This window comes from Anser brachyrhynchus (assembly GCF_964034855.1).
Source record: "Anser brachyrhynchus genome assembly, chromosome: 8".
NCBI lineage: Eukaryota > Metazoa > Chordata > Aves > Anseriformes > Anatidae > Anser > Anser brachyrhynchus.
The window spans coordinates 26,089,772-26,115,641 of record NC_137702.1 but is presented as its reverse complement, the minus strand read 5'-3'; the positions used below and the strand labels follow the sequence as shown (position 1 = coordinate 26,115,641).

General features: G+C 50.3%; 1 protein-coding gene across 14 annotated transcripts; it reads right to left on the bottom strand.

Annotated features, from left to right (window-relative positions):
• Positions 1–1,418: 1,418 nt before the first annotated feature.
• Positions 1,419–19,719, bottom strand: LHX9 (LIM homeobox 9). 14 transcript variants are annotated; one of them, XM_080601852.1, is made up of 8 exons: positions 19,335–19,719; positions 18,970–19,102; positions 17,068–18,105; positions 14,060–14,178; positions 12,448–12,650; positions 11,506–11,861; positions 6,472–6,674; positions 1,981–5,292 (listed from the first exon to the last, which is right to left on the bottom strand). In XM_080601852.1, exons 4-8 carry the CDS (start codon positions 14,174–14,176, stop codon positions 5,035–5,037), a joined length of 1,137 nt encoding a protein of 378 aa, XP_080457978.1. In that variant the 5' UTR covers positions 14,177–14,178; positions 17,068–18,105; positions 18,970–19,102; positions 19,335–19,719; the 3' UTR covers positions 1,981–5,034. The 14 variants fall into 14 exon arrangements, with proteins under 14 accessions (XP_080457972.1, XP_080457970.1, XP_080457978.1 ...); XM_080601851.1 differs by lacking the exon at positions 17,068–18,105 and having other exon boundaries at positions 19,335–19,717; XM_080601840.1 differs by lacking the exon at positions 17,068–18,105 and having other exon boundaries at positions 18,970–19,088; positions 19,335–19,717.
• Positions 19,720–25,870: the final 6,151 nt, after the last annotated feature.

The following is a 25,870-nucleotide window of genomic DNA, read 5'->3' as shown; positions in this document are numbered from 1 at the left end:
GAATCAATAAAAAAGCAGCACATGGACAATAATTTAGACTAGAAATATGTCTGTAAGTATTAAATCAGGGGGAGAAGGAATCCAACTTATTAAAGAATGCAGTGATTTACAAAAGGAAAATTATAGTACATAAGTTTTCTCATGGCTCTAAACACCAACAACTTCTTTACCAATTTTAATAATTAATGTTTGTAAAATTTTCCTGTGGACAACAAGGGGAAACCACATTATGGCTGTGATATGAATAATCACTTTGCTACGTTTCCTTTCTTTCTGCAGTAATAAATACACATAAGGCTTGGTTTAAGAATTTCACAATATACTTAAATTTCTGATCAAGCTGATTTGAATTAAGTCCTCCATGCTAACATTTTTCAATAGAACTTTACAACAGACTATAAAAGTGTTGTTTAAACAATACTTCCCATAATTGCCACCAATAAATGATACCTTTTTATTGCCGTTAGAACACTCTTGGTTACCAGTTTCCAGAGGTCGCTGCAGTAATCTGTATGTGACTTTGTGTTATGTTGTTAATAACTGTATGGTTTTCTTTTTAGAATTCAGAAACTGGAAGAGTTTAAGAAAACATGCAAAATGCTGAGGATACATGTAAGTGAAATATTTAATGTCCATCATTCATAAAAGTTACATTGTTTACATAGGGTTCATTAGTATATAATAAAAATGTCATCTTAATGAAAGATTTTCTGGCAAGTCTTTTATATGTTAATTTGTTTAACATATGCTTTGGCTATACAGCTAAATAGGAATATATTTTTAAAAAATCTTTCTGCAAATAGTTGCTTAACAGTTACAAAACCTCATTACTAATAATTGATTATTTTTACACTTGCTTGTCAGCTTGTAAAAATCATCTGTGATTGGACTGGGAATCTTAGGAGCATCTATTTGTTACGTACTTGCTCATTGCATAGTGACCATGTAAACAGCTCAGGGAACCACAAATTATATCCATGTATTCTAAAAGTCATTGAGAATTTTACATCCTGCTTATGTTATCTTATACTGATGAAGAATTTGGGGATTCTTTTATTGTTGATGCTGATGGGAATTTTTAAAAAACATGTCAGTTTTATACAACAAGTTAAAAAACTAAAAAGTAAACTCCAAATGAAATAATTTTATGCTGTGCAACAGTATTGCTACCTCATTCTTTTTTGATTTTATATATATAACACATCGGAACTGCACTGTACTGCTTCTTTTCAAAAGAAAAGTTTAAATTAGTTGGAACAATTAGCTATGTGTTTACATAAAGTTAACTATGTTTGCATCAAATAAAATGTTTATTAATGAAAGCTATTATACAAGAAACATCAAAGAGAAATTCATCATACAGAAATGTACACTATATGTGACAGATGGAAAAGTGCATGCAGATTTGTCTTGTTTAAAAAAAAAAAAAGAATTCAGAAACAATAGTACTAAGGTTACTGGGTTTTGATTCCTATGATCTTGAATGAGTGAAAAGTTCTCTTTGAATTTACAAAAATCCATTTAACAGATATGACTAGTACACATTAGCAAGCAAGTGGAATGAATGCACTCAGATTTTATTTTACAGGTACTTGTGCTTGACAAATGTGATATTTTGAAAGAAAAGTTTTCTTCAAATATGGACTGGGTAGATTGCTGCCAGGTTGCTCTGGTTTTATACATAGTTTCTCTAAGTTTGTTTTTAATACCACACAATTTGTTGAAGCCTTCAGTTCTGTTAATTAGACACCATAAAATAACATATGTTTTGTTAACATTCAGGAAATGACATCAAGTCTTTTATTTTTATTTTTTGGCTCAATAGATTTTTAGATGTATGATTATCATAACCTAATATTGTCTTTGTCTTCACTGCAGTGGATTTCCGATCAAACTTTTCCCCTTCTTTTAATACTTTAGGGAATTTTCAAACGTCGGGATGTTTGGCTGTAATGCCCCATGATTTGTTCTCCCTGAAAGAAATCATAGTGACAATTTATTAAACTACAGAGCAACCTGGCTTTTCGGGGTCTGCAATTCTATTTTGTGTTCAATATACCTAGCATTAAATCTTGATTCATTTCATCATATTATTTAGGTTATATTTGTCATGCAATAACTTTAGCTACTAGTTCTCTGGCTTTTTTAGAAGTCTACGACAGGGTTTCAATATCAAATCAGTGGGGCATTACTTTGCATGTTCAAAAAGGGGGGTTAAGAGGCTAAAATCTAAATTGCACCAGCAGTAGCATATACATTGAATATGAAGAAATTGAAAACCTAAGAAGGAACCGTATTTTAGAATAGTTAAAAGGGCGTGTTTCCATGTTTAGTACCAATTGTTCACAGAGACCGTAAAAGCAAAGAGACACACTGGAACATGTAGGCTTTAAATTAAAACAAAATAATAATAATAATTAAAAAATAAAAATAAAAAACTGATGGGAAATAATACTCCTTAGATTCAAAATGGTTTATTCACACAAATTTAATAGGATATATCACAATTGTTTGGTCCATAAATATTTAGGGGAAATAGTTTCTATACAATGCATTTATCAATAAACAAAGAAACATGGACAATTTTGCTAGACCACTTACTGTACTATAAACACGAAGCTCAATATATAAGATTATTGGATTTATCAACTATATCTGAAAGAGTGCACAACTGCTTTCTATGACATGTTTGTCCCCTCTAACAGGATACACCATAAAAAGAGTTTCAGAAATAAGAGGTAAAACAGTACAAAACTAGTGAGGTGTCAAAAGGGCTTAAAACAGTTAATTTAACAAACAACACATATATCCTGATTTTTCACAAACTTACTCCCAAGGTATATCATAAGGCACATAGTAGAACTGAGTTTTAATTAGTCTACTTAATAAAGTAGATCTCTAGTACCATATATTGTTCTGTCAAAGAACAAAATTTATAAGTATCAATATTTTTTACCTGTAAAAGTGTATTAATAAAGATCTCAGCCTTACCAAGGTTGTTTGGTCTGGTTAGTGGTAAATGCCCATAAGATAATAGAAATAGGAAAAGTCAAGATTTAATATCCTTAGAAGATGATAACCATACTTGCTAAATATATAATGGCAAACACACCTTTCTTCTATTACAGTGTTAACATCTCTTCCATCATCTTTTTTTTAAAAATAAGCTACTTTTCTGTGCTAATTTTCTAAAAACCCTGAGCAAAAATTACAATAATGCACTTTAATGTGGGCAGTGAACTGTCAATATGTAACCACACATTTATACAGCCAAAAAGGACACCTTTAAAATATATTAAATAGCCACTTTGACCACCAAAAAGGAGATTTGATGGTGTCTAAAAAGTGGGGTATATGTGCAAAGTTATTCTTAACAATCCACTAAAAGCAAGACATAGATCTTGACTGTTTTTTGTTCGTTTTGTTTCTGAGACTCTCCACAATCTAATTGGTGTTCAACTACAATAAAAGGATACAAATGAACATTCACCACTGCCCAGACCATTCAGACTTTTAGCTTAAATAAAATTAAAAAGAGAAAGATCACTATTGTAAACTAAGAAATGTATTCAGATCAGCATCCACAAGGCTTCTGAGTTTATCTGTTTTAAAATTATTCACTGCCAATTCCCAATTTTGTAAGAATTTTTGCTTTTTTTTCCGTTTATACAAAGTTTAAAAAGTTAAAGTATATGTTAAAGATAGTAATGAACTAAAGATTTTAAGTTCCTGTGTTAAACAAAGAGTCTGATACAATCTCAGGAAACATCTAAAGTAAATTCAAAATAGCAATGAATAAATTGTACTAAAATCATATTCCTTAAAACGTCTTAATAAATTATATTTTGCTTATTTCCATTTTCCCTGAAAAAGTATGATTTATCAAAAACTGGTTTTAACCGTACATGTGCGTATGCGTCCTTGGAAATCATTTTTGTGCTCACTAAAGAGGCTGTTTGCTTTAATAGCATGGCATCGAGGCCGTGTAGCAAACTGCATTCTTTTTTTTTTTTTTTAAGTCCAAATCAGTGCTGTGTGACCGATTGCAGAGAAAAATGAAAAACCCTCCCTGTGCAATTCTTCAGATCAGTGGGACTCCCAGCCTGAGTTGTCACTCTGCTGTTATTACTTCAATACTGCCCTTAGAGCAGTGAGCTCACTCTGGAGGGTGTTCCCCGCATCTCGCCTCCTGCCCGTACGGACGGCGAAGTCAGAGACTCGCAGCAGCACCCCCACGCGCGGGCTGGGGCTCGCTCTGCAGCCCTCCACCAGCTTTCAGGGGTGGCCAAGGACGTCCCAGCTGGGTGAAGAACTGCCGGAGGGGTGTTTGGCTGTCCCAGTGAGACACCCCAGTGCTCAGCGGGGTCAGGCTTGTGACCAATGCGTAAGCAAAAAGCACTGGGTCTTGCGGTCTGACTAGTCCAATAATTAATTTAATTCGTTTTGCATTTATTTTTCTACATTAAAAAAAGAAATCATACAAAATTTGTAGATGCATTATAAAAATAAAATGAAATTTTGTGTTCTTAAATGCCAGCAGTGAACATACAATCCTGAAGCAGCATTCTTTTGGCTATAATTAAACTGATTTTTGTCTGGTTATCAAGGAGGGAAAAGAAACTTCTGCTTTTGTTGTTGGTTTTTTTGGTTGGTTGGTTGGTTTTTGTGTTTGTTTTTTTCTTTTTTTTGTTGTAGTAGTAATCTTTTTTTCAAGATTCTGGAAATAAGTAACATACAATTTTAAGAGGCACTTATTGGAATGATTCATAACCTTCTCTTCAGTTGTCTGATGAATTAAAAAAATTTGAGTACAATTTATCAACAATAAATCTTCATTTATTATAGCAACATATTACTTCAAACTCATTTGCCAAGTGGCTGCAGATGCTACACATCAAGCTGTTTATTTTCCCAAATATTTTGTGGGTTTGTTATTTTGTATTTTTTTTAAAAAGGCTTGAAATTAATAAAAATTATAATAATAATAATAATAATAAAGAAGAAGAGTAAGATTAAAAAAAAAAAAAGGAAATGTTAGAAAAGGTTCGTTAAGGTAGTTTGTGAGGGGCTCCCGGATTCGTGGCTGTCCAAGTTAGAGGTCACTGATGTCACTACAGTGATAGTGGGATTGGTCAGGTCTGTTAAAGTGGTCGCAGTGCCGGGTGGAGTGAGTGCGCCGCTGTCTGCTGAGGGCGGTGCCGGAAGCGAGGTGCCATCAGCTTTATCGACACCCCCATTCTCCTGCCGCAAAAGGTTCCTTCTGAATTTGGCTCTCGCGTTTTGAAACCAAACCTGCAAACCAATCCCAATTGATTTCTTTACCGATGCTTGTTTGTGTTTGTTTGTCTTTGTTCTTGCTTTTACGTAATTGTCCTGCCGATTGATTTGTGTGGCAAATCGCCCAAGTCGCTCTACAGCTTCGCTCGCTACTGGTGGTCCTGACTAAAACACGCGGGAGGGCCCGGCGCCACGGTGCTCGCTGGAACGCGGCAGCCCAGCCTGCAGACCTCGTGGGGCAGCCTTGGAAAAAACCTGCTCGCTCACGCACCCGAGGGGAGCAACTTCTTGATGGCCACATGGTGCTTTCTTGGGTTGGAGAGGTTTGGGGTCAAGACTCACAACAGAGGTCAAGGCAAAGGGTGAATGAGCAGATCTTTGCCAAGGCTTGAAATTTATCTCAATCCTTTTAAAAGGCTGATGAGAAAGGGAGGGAGGGGTGATTACACCATCCCTGTCGTACAGGTTGTTGATACGGGTCACCTAGTCTTTCTGTTCCGTAAGGTTCACTGAAAATGGTTTAGGTGGTATGTAACACAGACGAGCAATCGCCGCTAATAGATTCTCCTTCTATCTCGATCGCTGCCCTTCTTTGGCACTCTGCATGTAACACATCCCTCGCTTTAACTTCGCTGAGCTAGCACGCACCTTTATGGGGATTTTTATTAACGTCGTCTGCTGGGCGCTTTCGCGGAGAGGTAACTTTTTACTACGGAGGCCCTTAGTGATAACAGGGAACAGGCTGGTCCTGGAGATCATAGCGGTCAAAGCTTCCCTTCTGTTACTGGGGGATCGGCTCACTGAGGGGCCACATTCAATGCGTCACAGGAGCCCAAAGGCTTCACCCAGTGTGTGTAAAATGAGTAGGTTCGCTACCTCTCTCCTTAGTAAGGCCACCACAAAGAGACTACAGATCCCAGGGTATCTCCTGAGTTGGTAGGCTGCGGAGGCTGTTTCCTCATCTTGAGGATGCAGCTACTTACAAATCATGTTGCAGTGTTTGGCTGCCTCTGGGTGATAAGGCACATATTTGGCACTCTTGCTGTGTAACACCAAACCCCTCTGAAAACCCACTAGGGACGCAGCTAACAAAAGTATTTGTATATATATCGCTCTCGTTACGCATACGGGAAATGCTATCGGCTGGCAGGGGTAGGGGAAAATGTTGGCAAGCCTGTGATGGTGGCTTCTTACCTGCAGAACTCTCTTGGTCAGGCCTGTTTTCTGGGCAAGCTGCTTGAGGTCCTTGGCATCTGGGTTGTGGTTGATAGCAAAGTAGGACTTCATGGTACGAAGCTGGTGGTGTTTGAAGGAGGTGCGCATGCGCTTTGTCTTCTGGGATGGGGGATAAGGCTGCTGGTCTCTGTCCAGGTGATCTGCCTCATTCTCGTTACAACCTGGGCAATGAACAAAGGAAACAAGGAGTTAGTGGCCATGCACCACGTAGGATAAACGAATCAAGGCAAAAATCATCGTGCATGTACTATTTGGAAGGAAGCAAGAGAGGAAGGAAGAGCTAACGTGGTGCAAGAATAAGTACAGATGTGATAATTAAATGAGACAAAAAAAGATCAAGAAGATGACCTTTTCCTATTCTTAAAACATGCTATGTCTCCCGGGCCTTTACCTACTAAGGGCAGACTTAGAAAGTTGTCTCTCCTTTGGCATTTATTTTCAAACAAGTCTATTCCCTGTGGTGATGGTTTTGCTTTGGGCATCCAAAGAGTCATTTGAAATCTCATTCAGATTTTGAAACCTCACTCACTGAAACACTCTTAGCTCGAGAGGAGAATAAAGGTCAAGCCAGCATTCTGAGTGTTCCTGAGCTTTCCCCCAAATCACAAGCACCTACAAAAAAAGATGTGCGGCAGGAAGGTTTGTTATGACAGTTGATCAGGAAAGCATAAAATCTGGACTTTTTTGCTGCTAAAATGAATGCTTTTGGACTCTGCCTGGGAGTTCATGTGAACTGCTTAGAGACTTTGCTCTGTAAAGCATCTCCAGAAAGCGGCTGTGTCGGGGCTTGATTCAGGCCCTCGGTCTCAATCCCAATCCGCAGTAGCTCTTCGCTGGTCCTGATCTGTGACATTTCTACAAGCAAACAAACACTGGCTCCAAAGTGTAAGAGTTTCCCTGATTTCTCTGACTCAGGATTTTCAAAGTGTCTCTAAAAGGTGACTTTGTTCCAGATTACAGTTTTATGGGTGTGACTTGCACACTAGAGTTGCAGCTCTTCAGGGACTGTGGCATCATCATCTCACCCTGGGGAACGAGGTGATAGTACTGGCAAAAAAAAAAAGAAGGAAAACCACCTGTATTCTTCTTTTTGGCTTAAAAGCAATTGGGTTACTTTCAGGATCCCATTTTGTAAAAATAGCTCAGTCACACAGGAGAGAATTGATGATGTAATCGTGGTAGAGCATATTAATTAAAAAACAACTTTAAAGAACAGCTAATTAAAAATATTTCAGGATGTGTGTAAACTAGATCAAGTTTCATTAGTTGCTCATTTGAATTTTTGTACTGCTCTCAAACAGTGGATTATTTACTAGGCCAAGTAGATCCCGGTTTCTCCAAAAAAAGAGGAGAGAAGGAGAGGAATCACACAATACAGAGACTGATGTTGACAGTGCTAAAAACAGAGGCAAAACAACTCAAAACCACGAGAAAATAAAAAGCTTCTTGAAGGTGCCTTCTCTTTTGAATTATAAGACGAGTCAACAAGAACAGATGCTGGTAAGACAACACTTTGACAGAAAATCAGGTGAATAGTTAATTATAGCTAGGTTTGCTTCTGGGCTTGGTAGGAAGTATATCTGCACTTTCAAACAAAGTGAGCTGACACTTCTGAAAATACCAGGGGTTGAAATTTGCCTTGAAAACAATTTCAGACCAGATTTGGATTGTATTTACTCCTTGTTTTCACAAGCAATCACACTGCCTTCAGTTAAGGCGTGTGGGCAGTAACTCGTACGCTGACATAAATCAGATTACCAGAATTCAGTCCTTGAGTTTTACTTCAGACAGTTGCAAGCTGCTTGCTTGTTTGCTTTGCTTTTCTTCCCCTCCGGTCGCTCACGTTTGCAGCAGCAAAGCGAACTTCCTCGGGCTCCTCTGTCCTGCTTCCTGCCTTTGGCTCTGTGGTCTGCTTTTTTGTCCCTCTTTTGTTTGATTGACTTTGGCTCTCATTTCCACGAGAAAACGGGAGCGGGGCTCAAAGCATCCTCAGACAAGCCTAGCTAATGCCATGCTAAGGTCAGTCTCTGCTTTCCGCGGGTGGAGCCGCGCTGCGTGGCTTTGCCGCGGAGCAGTGCGGAGCTTTACGCTGCTGCCCGGGGAGCTAGGGGGAAGCGAAAAATCGGGCAAGACATTGTTGCTCGTTTCATTGCCGCGGGATCACGGGGCTGTGAATTTAATTTTGCTTTGGAAAGAGCTACAACAGTTCGCTTTTTATTGCCAAGAATTTTTCACATGTATACTGTGAAATAAAGTAAACAGCTCTTTCAGCAACAGCTGTGTAAAATATTTTCCTAGGGAAATCTTCTTCACCATCCCATTTCTATATCCTGTTGGCTGTAAGTCAACACGGTTTCCCTCAAAATACGTATTAATTCTGTGATAGAAGAGGTAATATAGAGAAAGCTTTGAATGTTTTAAGTACTTTTGAATACTTTCTCCCATTTTGTCACATTGCTTCCAGGCACCCCACCAGTAGGAACGGCTTTTACCTCGGAACATTTCGAGTTATTTATCGGTGCGTTCCCGCTTCACAGCCGGGGAGCTGCGAGGCAGCGATCAAAGCGCTGAACAGAACAGAGCCCAGGGAGGCTGCTGTGCATCCGGAGGCAGAATCCGCTCCCTTCTGGCCCCGAGCTCCGCTCCCCGGGACAAAAGGAGCGCGGGGCCGGGGGCGCTGGCACACGCACGCGTTTCCACGCGCGGCCGGCTGGGGACGGCGGCTCGGTGGCACTGACCCGAGCCCGGCTCGCTCCCCCGGGGGAAAACTCTCTCCACATCGCCCCGGACGACCTGGGCTTCCCCTTCCCCTCTGGGTGTTAGCGGGGGGGCTCTGAGCAAAGCGGGGGCGACGGGAGCGAGCCTTTGGTGGCCGCCCCTGGGCACCCGCGCGGCCGCGGGGAGGCTGCGCCGCGCCGGGGGCTGCGGGGAGCGGGGCCTCGGCCGGGCCGGGCCGGGCCACAGGGGGCTGCGAGCCGGGCCGGGGGAGGCAGGAGCCGCCCCCAGCGCCCCGGGGTGCGGGGCTGAGCCCCTGTCCCCTGCGGGGCCGTGCCCGGGGGCCGCCCGCCCGCTGGAAGCGGTGCCCTGCTCGGCCTTGCGGGGCCGGGGCCGTGAGCGGGGGGCGGCGGCCGCCGAGCGCTCGGAGACTTTGGTGTTTCGGGAGAAACGGTTTCGGCTCCCGCTGCTCGTTTCGGGAAGGGCAGAGCCTCCTGTTCCTCCCCCTGCAGCTGGAGCGCGGAGGGGCGGCGGGCTGCAGTCGTTTGCGCCGGCTGCGCGGCTTGGCTGCAAGCTGTGTTTTGTCGAGAGCGTGTGTCAGCGCTGGACACGGCTAGGTAATGCCTTAAACGACTGCATAAAAGCGGTACGGCCCGACCAGGTCACAGTTCTCGGCCAGCTAAAGGGAGTCCAAAGCATCAGATTAAAGCGGCTTTTTTGTTTGTTTGTTTTGTTTTTAATTCCGCGAGATCTCGATGAAGTGAGCTACATTTTTATCGTGAGCAGTGGGTTTTAATCCCGTTTTGGAGTCGGCGAAACAACTGACATCCCCCGCTGGTGTAACGAAGGAGACTTTTAGGACTAGCGCACGAAAACTCTGACAGCGCCTGCAAATAATGCCTCTCTCGAGTCCTGACCTGAAGCTTAGGGGGTGTTTTGTCATATCCACAGCTTTTCATTTTTCCCTAATTTCCCATCCTAATCCTGACGAGAAGCTGTCCCTAAATGTTTCTGTTTAAGGGGGATTTTTAGAGGATGTGGGTGAGGGAGGGAGAACCGGAGGCATAGGCGCCCCCCCCCTTAGCAGCCGGGACTGAGCGAGCCCTGGCTGTGCTACAGGTCCCCTTTTCTTTAGCAGCTTTCAGCATTGATTGGAAACCGCTCCGGAGCCAGGGATTCCGATGTCATCTTCAATTAACAAGGAACAATTAGCGCCGTGATTGCCCTGGCTCCGAGGCCCGCGGCTCCGAGGAGATGCAGCAGCTCCCGGCCCGCCAGGAGGAGCCGCGCAGGGGCCCCCAGTGGCAGAGAGCGGCTTTGGGGCGGAGGGAGGCCGGGAGGGAGGCTGGGAGGCTGGGATGGAGGCCGGAGGGAGGCAGGGAGGCTGGGAAGGAGGCCGGAGGGAGGCAGGGAGGCCGCAGCCCGCGTGCGTCCCTCTCCCTGCGCTCGCTGCAAGCATTTTGGGGTCGAGAGCTGCGTAATTGGGGTTAGCCCGCTCTGCTTTCTTCTCCCGCCTGGTGAACCCCCACCTGAAGCGCCTGGCCACCACAAACGCCCCGCCACCGGCCACCAGCACTGTCTCTAGACACGGTTTGGGGACTTAAAGTGGCTGGAGTTAGGGGGGATTTAAGACAGAGCACCACTCGCTCCCTGCCTTCCCTTAAGAGAGCAGAGCCCGTTCTCGTTAATTACATTTGTTAAGGCTTAGTTGCAGGGAACAGCATTTATTCGTTGGCCTCTTGTGCAGCTCGGTTGTTTATGTGCCAGTAAAACGGCACTGTTAGCCTGAAGAGTTCATTGCTATGGGTTGCCTATCTTTATTGAGTGCCTGCATACTCCATTGACGCTGTAGGAGCCATGCACTGACTTTTCTCTAAAATTATTTTTTCTGATCTTTTTGGGTACTTTTAATTTGAGGTCTAAATGACGAAGTGTTTTTTGTTCATAAAATACAGATTATGGGACCGCTATCTCTGAGGTTCCTATGGAGAAAGAACTCTGCGGTGTTTGTCAGGGTTTTGTTTTGTTTTGTTTTTGTCTTTACCCTGGGAAGTGGCTAAGTTTGGGTACTTGACATTAATAGGCAAAGACAGCCCTTGAGGAGGGCTGCTGCTAGCTTTCCCGCAAACCCTGCAGCCCTCAGAGGGCTGTTTGTTTGATTTCCCAGTGGTTAAGCAAGATTTGGCCTGCCTGGGTCCCTCGCGCACTGCCTAGCCGAGGGGAAGCCCGAGCGAGCCCTTGGTGGAGGGGCAGGAGAGCTCAGAGTGTGTTTCCCACCTGAGTTGTAGTTGACGATGTCCACTCCTAGGGCAGGGCTCTTTCTTTTCCTGGGCCTCCCCTTCTGGACCGTGCCAGTGCCGTTGAAGTAAGGCAGCGCCAGCCCTCCGCTCTTGGCTGCCAGCTCGGTGTAGCTCAGCTGAGGGGGGTATTCTCCTTGCAAAAGGGACTCGAAGTGGGCCCTGCAGTAAACCAGGTTGTCCTTCATGCCAAAGTGATCGCCCGTGGTCAGAGTCTTGTTGCAGGTGGTGCAGGTGAAGCAGCTCAGGTGATACACCGACTCCCTGGCTCTCATGACCATTTCGGAGGCCGAGATCCCAAGGTGGCAGCGGGCACATCTCTGCACGGAGAACCTTCTGAGGGAAACGGAGAAGTGGGCATCAACTAGAAGAGCAGGGGAAGGCCGCCCCCGCCGCTGCCCACCCGCCTCCTTCCCGGCCGGGGGGGTCGGCGGGGAGCCCCCGGCCCCGGCTGCTCGGAGCAGCGCCTGGGGATGTTTTCCGCCGGGTGGCCCCGTTCCCTTGGGCGTGCAGAAGCTGCCCCGCCGCCAGTGAGCGCAGATAGGGGCGGATGGGGCCCCCAAAAGCTCCCCTGCTTTTAGGGCCGAGGAAGGGGCTCTGCGCTGCGGGGCTCGGCAGCCGCGCTCCTCGGCTCCCCAGCGGCGGAAAACCGGCAGGCAGCGGGCGGGGGGAAACTTTTGTTGGCCCTTGGCTGCCTTCGCTGGGGGCTACCCCGGGGCACGGCTCCTGTGGGGCTCGTGTGCCCCACGCCCCCCCCGGCCACCCGTACGGGTTCGGCACGGGGGAGGCTGCTGAGGGGGGACAGGGGCGTGCGGTCAGGGAACCGCCGGCCGCAAAAAGCCGCCTTTGCAAGCCCGTGTGGAACTAAAGCGCGTTTCGCGTGGAAATGCCTTGTGAGGGGCTGCGGTTTTGCTCGCTGTACCTGTAGTAATCCTCCTTGCAGTAAATACTGCCGTCCTTGGCAAAGCAGGTGAGCTCTGACTCCAAAGCCAGTTTACATTCACAGCACTTAAGACACCTGAGGTGCCACTGTTTGTCCACAGCCAGCAGGTAATATCTGTCGGAGATCTTCCCTCCGCAGCCGGCGCACAGGGCGGGCTTCTCGGGGCTCAGAGGGGGCATGTTCTGCAAGACAACCGCGCCGCGACCGCGGGTCAGGCGGGGCCGGGACGCTCCCCGCGACCCCCCAGCACTGGCACGGGGCTTCGGCTGCCGGCTGCACCCCTCTAACCCTCCCCCAGCAGCCTCACGGCTTTTGGACATGCGGAGGCAACTGCTTAGGCCTCAGAAAGGGAAGCGGAGCCGGTTCTTCCCCGAGTTTGGCAAGTTACGCCTGGAGCTTCCCCGTCGCTTTCGCCTGTGAATCGGGGCGCTCCGGGGGAGCGGCGTTTTCAGGCAGGACGGCACCGCTCTGCCGCGCCGCAACTTCGGGGCACGGGTGCGCGCTCGCACCAATTCTCCCGTCAGTTTTCCCCCCTGCTCCAAGCAGCCCCGAGCCCGTCTCTGGAGGAGAACGGGCCGTTTACAAGCGGAGCTGGGGAGAGGAGACAGGTGGACGGTGCAAAGAGCAGCGAGCGCGCAGCCCCTGGCCGGGTTTCGCCGACAACCAGCGTCTTTTCGCCGAGCAACTGGTGCGGGTTGCCGGGGCCGGGCGCCCCGGGAGGAGCCGGATCCGCACAAAGGGGCACGGAGCAGCCGCCGCCACAAAAGCTCCGCCGCGGAGCCCGGGGCTGCTCTCGCTGGGAGAGTACCGGGGAAAACGGGCCCCCAACACCTCCCGCTGCGGCCAGAAGTGGTGAAAAGCGGCAACTCCGCGATCATTTTCCGACCCGAAGTTGTGCTGCGCGCCCCTTTCTTACAGCGATCGGAAAGGCGAGTGGGATTCACATTGCAAATCCTCCCGCAACAAAGCGGGGGCTTTTTTAGGAGAGAAGGGGGAGACCCCAGGCCCCGAAGCGGCGGCGCAGGCTCCGGGCCGTTACTTTGTGCCCGGTCCTTGCGGGGCCGCAGAAGCCCTACAAGTGGGCGGGGGGGGGCACAGGGCGCCGCGGGACCCCCCCGCTGCCGCCCCAAAGGGGGCGGTCGGGCATCGCGCTCGGGGAGAGCCCCCTCTTTGCCAGCCCCTCGCTTGGGGCCAGAAACGGTGAGGAAAAGCGAGCAGCCGGGGGTTGCGGGGTTTCGTTTGGGAGGTGCGAGCAGCGCGGAAAGCGGAGCACACATCGGACGGGGCACGGCCACCGCAGCGCTGCTGCTCGCAGCGCCCCTAACAGCGACCCCAAATACTCCCCCCGTGCCCCGGAGAGCACACCCGGCAGCGTGTGGGGGACAAATGGCTAAGTGAGCCCGGCCCGGCACGGCACGGCACGGCACTGCACCAGGCCTTACGGCTGGCTGGCCGGGAACAGTTTCTACCAGCGCAGGGTTGCGGGGAAGGGGCAGGGGGGGCAGCGCCTTTGGCTGCCCCAAGCTGGGGCTGTCCCGTGGGGGCCCACGCTTGCAGGACCCCTCTCGAGCGGGGCCAGCTCCCTTCTTACCGTTTCTCGGCCGTTCATCTGTCCCCCTTTGGCCAGGCGGGACTCGGTCTTGGATCGCCTCTCCATCTCCTCCATGATTCCTTGGATATGGCCTCCGGAGATCCCGTGGAAAAGCATGGCTGGGGGACGGAAAGGACAAGTATTTTCTTCTGCTCTGCACCCCACTATTTCCATATACAGACCCCAGAGTCTTTAGATCATCCAAAAGGTTTACACCGAGGCGCACAGCGCAGGGAGGGAGGTTGCAATAGGAGCTTCTCTTTGCACAAGCACCGAGGGCTTCCTGAAGATGTGCAGAAAACAAACAAGGGGGAGAAAATGTGATAATAATTAATTAAAAAAATAAAATAACAAAAAGCGAGCTAAAGGATCTGTTACTGTTCTGGAGAGCCGGGGCTCCTGTCTGGAGAGACTTGGACCTGGGGCAGTAGAAGCGCTCGGGAAAGGCTATAGTTTTGAATACAAAGAAAGCAAAAAGAAGTGCTATTTTCAGCAGTCCCTGGTTGCTTTAAAGTTCCCAGTGCCTGTAGGTTGGATTTGGGACTGCTGCTTTCCGGAACTCTGTCCAATTTGTTAAGAGACTAAAGCCAGCCCATTTTTGATAATTTAGTAGGAGGAGTTCTCTCCCTTGAGCTGCCACTGATTTTTATTCAGACAACAAAGACCTGTCATACTCCTCTCAACCCCTAGTGATGGGCAAGCCGTGACAAACACCGCGGCCGGGCTGGGGGTGGGCTGGGGTGGGCTGGGGTGGGCTTTGTCGCCTCCCCCAAACCCGGAGCCCCGCGGGCTGGCGGCGCCCGGCGAGGGGCCGGGCCGGGCAAAGGGGTACGGCTCTGTGACCGGGGTGGGGAGGGGAGGGGAGGGGAAGGGAAGGGAAAGGAAGGGAAGGGAAGGGAAGGGAAGGGAAGGGAAGGGAAGGGAAGGGAAGGGAAGGGAAGGGAAGGGAAGGGAAGGGAAGGGAAGGGAAGGGAAGGGAAGGGAAGGGAAGGGAAGGGAAGGGAAGGGAAGGGAAGGGAAGGGAAGGGAAGGGAAGGGAAGGGAAGGGAAGGGAAGGGAAGGGAAGGGAAGGGAAGGGAAGGGAAGGGAAGGGAAGGGAAGGGAAGGGAAGGGAAGGGAAGGGAAGGGAAGGGAAGGGAAGGGAAGGGAAGGGAAGGCCCCCACCCCCACCCCCGCCGCGGTCTCGTCCCTGGGCCGCTCCCCGGCTGCCGGCTGCGAGCGCTGGTTGCGCGCAGGGGTCCGGGCGATGCATTCCTTCCTGGCTAATCTCTCTCCCTGCTCCCCCTCCCCTCCTCTCCCCTTTTTCCTACTTACTTTTCACACCACTCTTCCTTGCCTTTCTCTGGAACAGCTGCCGGCTGTTTCCTGACACCTCGATCCCCACTGAAGGATCTTCCTGGCGGCAGCTCTGCGCTCCTCGCTCCCTGGGGGACGCTCCACACCAAGCCCGAGCGCGACTAGTGAAACAAGTACCCCAGCCCCCACTTCCTTTCCACAGCATCCCAGAGACATCCTCAGGGGCTCCTCGAGTCACCTCTTCCATGTAACCCAAGATCCAGGCAGCCCGTTTCCTCCCTTCTCTTTCCCCCTAAGTAGCTAAAATTAATGTTATTTGCAGATTGAATGTTGCTACATTCCTCCGAGTGCCAGAATACAGCTCATAAAACACAATTTCACACAAAGATGAAGTCAATCAAGTGAAATAAGCCGGGATTTTTTTTTCTCTGTTGGCACACTAGACCCTGGACAGCAGGGCTGCTATTTACTGTAAGTAATGTAATTAGCCCTTTTGGATGGAAATCAATGTGTTGTATGCGTGTGTGTGTTTTAATAAGAGAGTAATAGCTATAAAACCGACGAGACTCAAAGGGGTAAGGGAATCTCCTTAAAACGGGTAGATGCCGCCACAAGCCCGAGGCTCCTGCAGACCACTCACGGTCAAGAAAAAAAAAGAAAAAAGAAAAAAAAAGAAAGGAAAGAAAGGAAGAGAGAGGAAGAAAGAGAGAGGAAGAAAGAGAGAGGAAGAAAGAGAGAGGAAGAAAGAGAGAGAAGGAAATCAAGAAAGAGAGAAGGGAAGAAAGAAGGGAAGAAAGAAGGGAAGAAAGAAGGGAAGAAAAACAAAAAGAAATGAAGGAAGGAAGGAAGAGAGAGAGAAAGACAGAAAGGAAGAATTAAAGGAAGAGAAAGAAAGGAATAAAAAAAAAAAAGAGAAAAAGAAAAACCTGCGTGTGGGGAAGGAGGAGGGAGAGAGAGGCTTTCCTTGGAGAAAACAAGTCAATTAGCACAACAAGGCGTCAGGAAAAAATACCCGGGGTGGCTCCGTCCGGGCTGCGGGGGCTGCTCGCCCGGGCCCCCCTCGCCCGCTGAGCCCAGGCGCGGGGCCGAGGCGGCTGCGAGGGGCTGCGCGACCCGGGGCCGGCCGGAGGGGCAGGGGGCTCGGGCAGGGCCGGGCAGGGGGCGGCCGGCTCCTCGGGGGGCCGTAACCCCCCCGGCGGGACAGGAGCGTGTGCCGGCTGCTCGCTGCTACCTGCCGCTGCCCGCAGAGCCGAAAAAGCTCAGCTCGGGACGCTTTGGGTTGAGCGGTTGCAAGAAAATCCCCTCCCGGCCGTCCTGCCGGGGCTGCCTGCCCCTGCCCCGCAGCCTCGGGCGGCTCCGCTCCGGCGTGTGCAGGGCACGGGCACCCCAAAGCGGCCCGGGGCACCCCAAAGCCGGCCCGAGCCCTCTCCCGGGGCAGGCGCAGGGGCTGCGAGCCCCCGGCAGGCCGGGCTGTGGGTGCCCAGCCCTACCTGAGCCCCGCGGCGCCGCTAGGAATAATCGGGCAGGCTCGTACCAAAAGTCAGGAGTGAGCGAGCCTCCCCCGGCTGGGCACGGTTAATTCCCGAGGGGTGCTTCCCTTCTGCCCCGTCAGCTAGCGTTAGGGACACGCTGCGGCCGCTCCTCCGGAGGAGGCCGGGCGTTCCTAAAGCGTTTTCTGCTCAGCGTGCTGATGCTGCCGGAGCGCTTCTTACCTAAAGGGACACCAAAAAGTTCGTTGCTAGCATCGAACGTGACTTCTCCGTTTCCGAAGGGCCTGTGGGAGATCACGGGAAATCTACTTCAGCGTCCCCAGGTCCCCCCCCGGCTGCAGGTTGGCACCGCGGAGCCCGGAGGCTGCAGCGCGGAGGCCGCCGGCTCCGGCTGCTTCTCTCGGCAAGGGGAGAAAAAAGCCCACAAAGAGCACAACGGGGAACCTAAAATCCAACCCCACCACTTCATCCCCGCTGGATCCATTTGCATTAGCACTCGGGCCCTCAACGCGGTGTCCCCTTGCGGGGCGCCTTCACCTCCCTGCGCCGCAGCGCGCCGGGGAGGCTGGGCGAGGCGCCGTGCCCGCAGCACCCGAGCTCCACGGCAGGAGGTCTGGGGGCTCCCCTCCCGTCCGGCACACCTTGGCACGGGTTTCCCGGGCCGCCGAGGGTGACAGGGGACGTGTGGCCGCGGGGACCCGCGCAGGGACCGCGCCCGCTGAGCGCCGCGGCCCCGGGGCGGCCTCGCCCGGCTCCGGCCTCGCCCCCGGCCCCGCGGCCAGCCCGGCGATTTGCCGGGTCACCGGCACCGCGCTCCTCTCGGCCGCGGGCGGCGGGCTGAAGCCCCTTACAGCGTGAACGACCTTGCGCTTGGTCGGCAGGGTCTGGGGCGACGGCTGCGTGCAAATTAATTATCGACCGGCGATAATTAGCAAAGGAAGGGGAGGGCGCCGGGCAGCGCTGCCTGGGGTCGCGCCGTGCCGCCGGTGCCAAAGTCGGGGGAAGAGCGGCGGCAGGACCGCGACCCCGGGCCGGGGGAGGGGGGGCAAGACGGGTCTGTTCCTAAAGCCTAACGCTATTTCGTGCTCTGCTGGCTGGCGGTGGAGTGCGGTGCTGTTCCCGCTCAGCCCCCTCGCTTTGTGAAGCCTGCGCCTGGTCCAACCAATCTGGACACAAAGAAAGAAAATTTTCGTGGGGTTACATCCGTCGGCGGCGGTATGGAATTAGCCGATGTTCTCAGCATTGAAATGATTGCGTTTCCTAAAAACAGAAATTAAAAAAGCCCGGTATTGTTTAAAATTCCACCTCGGTGTCCGGAGCAGCATCCTCTCCCACCTCCCCCTTTCTCCTGCCCCTCGCCCCTCGCCTGTAGCCCGGAGCCGAGCAAATGCCGCTCAGCCGGGGCAGGGAAAGCCCGGCACGACCGGCATCGAACGGAAAAAGGGAAAAGTCCGGCGCGCTTGTACCCCCCGTAAGTGTAACGCACGGAAATTAAGCCTCGCATTCAGCCTCTGGAAGAGACGGTGCTCAACTGAGAAACCATTAGGCGCTTGGCAGGGTAAGCCCGGGCGCATCCCCACGGCCAGGCGCTGGGGTAACCCAAACCCATCGCACCGCCGGGAGGGAGCAGGAGAGGCAGGTTATTGTCTGACACGAAAGTGTGCGCACCGAGGAGGACTTCAGCATTGTTAGCTCCTCGCTTGGCTCGTATTAACCTCAGCCGCACTCGCACTCCGCTTGTAATTAAGCCGCTGGAAATGACCGTGTTGTGCCGCTTTTGGAGAGCGCACCCGTAAAGGCTAGCCTCGCAGCCAGGTGAGAGGAGCCATTCCATGGCAAGGAAAGAGATATATAAAAAAGAAAAAGAAAAAAAAAATAAAGAGCGCGGGCTCCTTTTTATTAAACCGAATGGCTCAGTCTTCCCAGGCTGCTATTTTTCTAGATTAAAACACACACGCACCAAATGTTGTCTGCGAATACACCTGGGGAAACGACCATTCTGTGGTGTTTAAAGGGAAAAAAAAAAAAAAAAAAGAAAGCACCGCGCCGAAGAAACACCCCGCAAATGACATCCGTGAGGTCGAAATAGCTGCTTTGCTAGCACAGGCTCATGCAGGATCTTACCTTGAGACCTTAGAAGCTTCTTCCAAAATTGTACCCTCCTTAATGAGTGATGAGGGATGGCTTTTGGATGGAGAAGAGAGGCGATGATCTAGCCAGTAGATGGAGGTTGTTCCTTGTTCCTAGCAGAGGATCCCTATGTTAATTAAAATAAACAAGCTGCTTGGTGGAGGTTTTTCCCCTCTCCCTCTCCCCCGCTACACAGCCTCTAATGCAGAATTGACGTGAATTTCTAACCTCTGACCCTTCGCCAGCGCACGCTTATACCTGCCTTTTATTTTCTGTTGGCTTCAAAATATTTCTCCAAACAAACCAAACAAACAAACGAAAAAACAGAGAGAACGAGCAGAAAGAGGACTAAATCCCACCTCTCAGTTTGGGCTGCCTCGCTGGATTCTCTTGATTAGCTGTCTCAGCTCCTCAGTAATCAGGTGAGGTGTTAATGGGGAGCTGGTTGTAAATAAAACTAATAAAGCAAAGAACATATTAGGAAATTAAAAAAAGGCGAGGACTGGGAGCCTGCTAAAAATCTTGCAGGGAGCGGAGCCTTTCCCCATCGTGTCGTTTTTTTCGTTCTGTTATTATTCACAGCTGAGAGCAAACCCCGTGTTGTTGCCATCTCTCCACATTTCTTTTTTTTTCCTTTCTTTTTTTTTTTTTCTTTCAAATCGTACCGAACCAGCCATGGACTGTATCAACCCTTCCCACTTTCATAAAAAGCCTCTCAAACGGAGTCGCTAAACAGCAAACTTCAGGCTGATCTGATGTGATATGATATACGGATTCACGGAGCAACCTCGCTTTGCCAAACCCGATGAAACTGCGAGTTGTCATGCAACACCACGCAGTCAAACCTGGGATAATTGAAAAAAGGGAACCCAATTTAACCCATTAGAATAAAACCCGATGCCAAGATGAATCGGAATCACGGCTCGGGAGGTGCCACTGCTGCTGACAAGTGATGCACCGCCGAGGTGCGGGCTCGGGAGCCGCCGTCGGGGCCGGACTCGCCCTGCCCCGGGGGCTACCAGCCGCTGCCCCAGCGGGCCCGGGCTCCCGCAGGGCTCTGCAGCCCCCCGACACCTCCACATCTCCCCCCTGAGCCCTGTGCCCGTCGGCTCGGCGCGGCCGGCTTGGCGACCCGTCCAAAGCGAAGGGCAAAGCAGGCGAGGGAGGGATGCTCCTCGGAGCTGGGCACGGAGCGGAGAGCCGGCCAGGGGTACGGGGGGAGCCGCTCACCTCCGGCCCCCCGGGGCCTCGCAGCAGCCCCGGCCCTTTCCTTCTCTCCCCCCCGAGCTCCCCGGGGGCGGCCTCCCCCGGCCACCGGCCCCGCGGGGGGAACGGGAGGAGGAGGAGGAAGAGGAGGAGGAAGGCGCGGGGCTCGTCGTGAGCCACCTGCTGCTGCCCCCCGCCGCCCTCACGCCTCGTTTCGTCCCTGCTGCCCCCCGGCAACGGGACCGGAGCCGGCATCGCCAAGTCCCCGCCGCCCGGGGCACCGCAGCCCGCAAGCACCCGCGGGGAGCCGGCTGCTGAAACGCCGGCAGCGGACCTCGGCTCTGGAGCGTGCTGCTCTCCCGTCCGAGGGGTGTTAGTACACAAACGAAACCCGCCTGGATGTTTTCTGTTACCAGAAGGCTGCGCTGACGTTCAAATGATCCGAACCTCAGCATCTGGGAGCCCGCACGAGCATCTTTTCGGAACGGGCTTCGCTCGGGCCATTTCGGTCAACCAAAGCTGAGGGAGGATCGAAACGGGACAGCGAGCAACCGACTGGAGTTGCCAGCCCAAGCGAAACCGGCTGCTGCTCCACGTGAGAGTATACACACAGGGAAAAAAAAAAAAAAAACAACCACCTTTCCGATCCTAGCAGCCCCCCGGGGACACTCGGGACGGGGGGAGATACAGGGAGGCTTGCTAGCGAAAGGAGGGCGGAGGAGCCGCAGGTAAGGTCCCCCCGAGGTGCTCGGCACCTCCCGGGTGCTCGGAGCCCCCGCAGCACGCCTTGCACTTCGTGCTGCGTTTGCACACGGAATTCCTGCGTCGTTCCGAGGCTTTTAGGGACTCGGGCACCAAACGGCCCGCTGTGCAATCAGCTGCAGAGGACCTAAATTAGTCGGACCCCGGGGGAAGCCGGTGAGCCTCCCTCTCCCCAGCGCCGAGCGCGGCTCAGCCCCCGGGGGCGGATTTCCCCGGGCGCCGCCCGCCTCCAGCGGAGGGCACAGCGCGCAGCACACAGCAGCTCCAAACAACACAGCAGCATCGCACAGCATCGCACAGCATCGCACAGCATCGCACAGCACAGTGTCGCCGTCCCCTGATCCCCCGCCAAAACAACCCGAACTCCTGGACCTACCCAAATCAGCATTTCGTAAACGCCGCGGTGCATACAAGTGATGTTAAATACAACCGAGGCATAAACCTACTTTCTCAGCTTCTTTTAGAGATAAATTAATCGTATTACCAGATTACAGTCTGATAATTGATAAACCCTGTTACTTGTAGCACAAAAGGGAGAGGGTGATCAATAATGCTGCGTCTAAAACACACATGCACACATGGTTCAGTTTGTGCTTTATTACAATTAAAATGCGTTCACTGGGAGCCAGTATCAGGTACAACGAACACCAGTGTTCCGGCGGTGGAAGGTACAAAGAACTGAAGTGCTTGGGTTTCTCAGCAGCTCTTGCAGAATGCAAAGACATAAGGAGTCACACACACACACACAAAAAAAAGAGTTGAAGCGCTTCTTTTTGGATTGGTCTTTTGCGTTAACTTGCTCATATGGACACTGCAGAAGAAATGAAACAAGCCGTTATTGCGTTACGTAGTAATCAGTATGGAAAAGCCCAACCACCCTGCTTATGGCTAACAGGAATTGTTAATGATATATAAATCATTTGATCTATTGTGCCCTCCAGACTAAAAGGAAAATAATGGCAACCCCAAGCAAATGGTCCTAATTAGTGTCCAAGAAACCACTTCCTAAATGTATCCTTCCAACTCATTCCAGTTTGACTGTCCAGAACAATCTTTTGTTCTTAAACTTTTTTATTTTGTGTGTAACTGCAAAAATGCTCTGCATACCGGAGCTCCTAAAATAGCTCATCTCAGAGCACAGCACAGCACTAAGAGCAGAAGGGGGGACAATATGATCCCACACTCTCCGTATCGCCTGTAAATATGTCCTGATCACTTGAAACTTCCCCCCCCCCAAAGCCTTGCCTCCTGACAGCCTCCTTAGAGATGTACCAAAAGAGACTTCATTTAAAAAAAAAAAAAAAAAAAAAAAGCCTTTGCCACTCAGGCAGCAACACAAGCTTTAAAAGGGAAAAGCTAAAGACAGACCCAGAACTAAGTTGTGCATGTTTGAACTATGCAACACATGCTCTCACCCCCTCGTTCCACTGCTTTCAAGTGTGATCCTTAAGTTAAATACACCGTGGCTATCCCCACATATACCACACTTTATGTGGTACTCCTGTGAAGATTCAGGCACCAGCTGGAGGAGTAACAAGAGATCGGTCACTGGATTACTCTGGCCTTGACCTTGTCTCCACTGAAAGCAACAAAGCTTTTGCTGTTCACTCCCATGGATGGACTGTTTCTTGGACGTATCAAATACAAACTACTATTTCTTCTTAGATGAAGTGCCAGATCCTATTACTTAACGAAATTCACCCACTGTTCCACCAAATCCGACATCTTTTGTCACTTCTCAATCCAATCACAAAACACGATTTTTAAAGTTTTAAACACAGTTCCGAAGAGCTGAACCACCTCTGAGACAAAACCCATCGTGGTTATATTATCTCGTCTCGTTGAAGAGGGGACGCTTGCTGGAAGCAGGCTTTCTGACATGCTGGTTCTGTTCCTAGCCAGGACGGACTTGCCAAAGGGAACAGAACTTCTGTAAACTGACAGTCAGTTACGTAACTCCCGTGCACTGCTCTTCGTGCTATTTCCAAGAGATAATGTTAATGGGAAATGCTGCAATATTTTATTTTAACTTTAAGAAAATCCGTCCACGACCTTCCCTGAACTTAAAATGTCCTTGACTCGTTCGGAGTCACGGCAAAACACAGACGTGTTGCCAAACTCTTGCAGCCCCTGCACAAATGGCTCCACCGAGCCGCAGAGACAACATGCATGCTGATGCCGGAAGGCAAGGCTTCGTACTCACATGTCTGCACGCAGAGCCGCAGCATTTACCTCTCTGCAAGCCGGCGGCTTCGGTGAGCACTAAATAACCAGTAACTGGATCCACCTAGGTCTGCTGGCCAGCCTCAACGCAAAAACAGCCTCAGCTCTGAGGAGTCGTCGTCTCTGAGGTTCCATGCTGCAGGCGGGTTTGACGCTACCTTCTTAAAACGCATCCTAAATGAAACAGGCTTGATTGCTGACTCACGATTGCGTTCATAAAGCAATTATATCGTGCTACTCACGGATGTAACAAACGCAGCGACGGGGACAAGCTGCAGTTACCGTTTCAGCACTCCCTCGGCGCCAGCCCGCTCCCCCTGAGGCACCTCCGGCAGCGCCTCCACCCCTCCGCGCCCCCAGGCCGCCGGCAGCCGCTCGGGGCCGCGCTGTAGCGGCGCAGCGGGGCTCAGCGGCAGCTTCTCGGGAGGCAGCGAGGCCTCCACAGCGCCCCTCACCCGGGCCGGGCTGCCCGGGGGGTCCCCACCGCTGGGGGCACGGACCCGAGGCCGCCCCAGGCTCGGCGGGGCCGGGCAGGGCCTACCCGGGCCGGGCCGGTGCCCTGGCGGCCCGGAGCTGCGGCAGCGCCCGGCCTGCGTCCCCCTGTGCTGCCTCCCCGCCGCGCCGCGGTGCTGCTGAGGTGACAGGCTCCTGCCTGCCGGCCCTGCGGCTCAGCCCTCCGGCCCCTGCCCGCAAACTTTTTGCCCGGCCTTCTCCAGGTGTCCATTTTCTCTGCCGTGGCCTCGCGGTGGCCCAGCTCCCTCCCCGGTCCCTCTCCCGTTGCCTCTTGCAGGCTGGCGCTCACCTCTTTGCTCCGTTTTCTTCTTTGGCCATCCCAAACCTGTATCAGAGAACCCTGGCATAGAGCAGTTCAGAAGAAAAAAAACAGATAAAGTCGTGTTTTACCCTGAATTTGGGTACTTTGCTACTGAAATGCAGTCATCAGGGAACTGAGCACACTTTATCAGCAGGTATAGCAGGATATATGCATACATGCAAAATAAGGTTTGTTGCACTTTACAACTTTGCCAAATTCAGGTATGTTTTCCTTACGTGGCCTAATCCTACTAGGGCAACATGGAGCTCCTTGCGTGTTATTTCCCTACCAAGCGTGTTGCTGCTGCAGGGCAGGGGACACAAGTGGTTCTTGAAGTTACTGGAACTACTAACATGAACACAACAATTTATTTATTTATTTAGTTAGTTAGTTATTTTTCTTTTTCCATAGCCTTATCTACTTATCAAAAAAGACTATATCTTTATTGGCTAAAATTTTGCAAAATATTTGCCCGCAAACAACAAGGAGCCTGGAAAACAGAAACTTAATTTATTAAAAGTGGCGTGGTTCTAAGGAGCTGAAAACAAAGGATATGCAGGGCAGCTTTAAAGACAGTGAGATACTAGCTCCACCTATGATTTTATGAAAATCATATTGTCCAGCAGCAGTCAATAATTCTAAGCAATTCCCTTTAGGATTGAGTAACTGCATTAAACAAAATTTAATTTTACCTATACGATCATATGATGTTCTGTGTGGTGCTTTCCAGAATCCAAAAGCGTGTACAAACATTGCAGCTAATCCAGAAGCTTGTTTTCATTCCTAGGACTGCCTTTATTTTTTGGATGTAGGCATCATCAGCCTAGATCATATTTCATACAAATACTCCTTCCACCTGTGGTCGTATCCCATGCAAGAATTCCCTTATCACTCAAATCAAGAAGAACAACGAAGGAAATCAGCAGCCAAAACAATGGTATAATCTTTGTTCAGTTGACGTTTACATCTTCATGTGTAAACTACCACTGTGTCTAAGTACCAGCGATCTCACTGAAGTCAATCCCGACATCCCACAATGGAGAAGGGACCTAGTCCACTGCAATGGGCAGCTCCACAGCAGCCCTTTGGGAATCCAGCACTTCCTGATGGCCAAGGAGACGTAGGCCCTCCACCAACTTAAAATCTAAACCCTATATACCATATTAATTGAATTATCTGGAAAAAAAAAAAAAAAGAAAAAAAAGAAAAAAGAAAAAAGAAAGAGGTAGTCAGGATAGGTATTTCAGCCAAGTTTGGATGATGACTGAGAAGGCATCTGGTTCAGGGAGTACAGATGGAGTGTTGAATGACAGCTAGAGATTTTGTTCTTGCAGATTCAGTTGGTGGACTATGCAGTTTAGGAGTTCTGACCATAAAAACAATAATTTAAGAAAATCTGTATTTACTAAAACGTCAAAAACTGAAGATCTGTTGGTTTCCCAGCTGAGTAGCCGATTTCACAGGCGGGTGATCTGTATACTGCAGTTAACCAAATGCAATAAAACTAGGCTCATTTTTGCAGATGTTGGTTCCAGTTCTGTAATCCTTGTACGATTTAACTTCAGTAGCAGTTTGACAAAGTCTCATTTTTCAGAGTAAGAAAAAAAAAACCATTTTTTAAATAAAAATGAGCAGTCAGTTTTGTTCATTTATTCCAAATGACCAAACCCCTACTTTCTGAATGAGTAAGAAGGGATTGGCAAGCAAGGCCTGTGTTGGTGCATTTGGCCAGAAATGTCTGCAGGTGGAAGCAAATTGTTTTACTCTCCCAGCATCGCTGGTAACGACGTTCCTGAGAACAGAGCAGGCTTCAAATAAGCAGTGCCGACTTTGGTTGTTACAGATGCGCAGCCCGGTGCATGTGAAAAAAGAAAGTCCTATCAGAGGCTG

Excerpts from the sequence above, each read along its gene's own strand:
- LHX9 (XM_080601839.1), bottom strand. The coding sequence starts at position 15,602 with ATGGAAGAGGTGACTCGAGGAGCCCCTGAGGATGTCTCTGGGATGCTG. Across the intron at positions 14,179-14,273 it reads CCTGCGCTGTGCGCCTCGGT|CCATGCTTTTCCACGGGATC; the intron begins GTAAACCTTTTG and ends TCCGTCCCCCAG. Across the intron at positions 12,651-14,059 it reads AGATGAACGGCCGAGAAACG|AACATGCCCCCTCTGAGCCC; the intron begins GTAAGAAGGGAG and ends GTTGTCTTGCAG.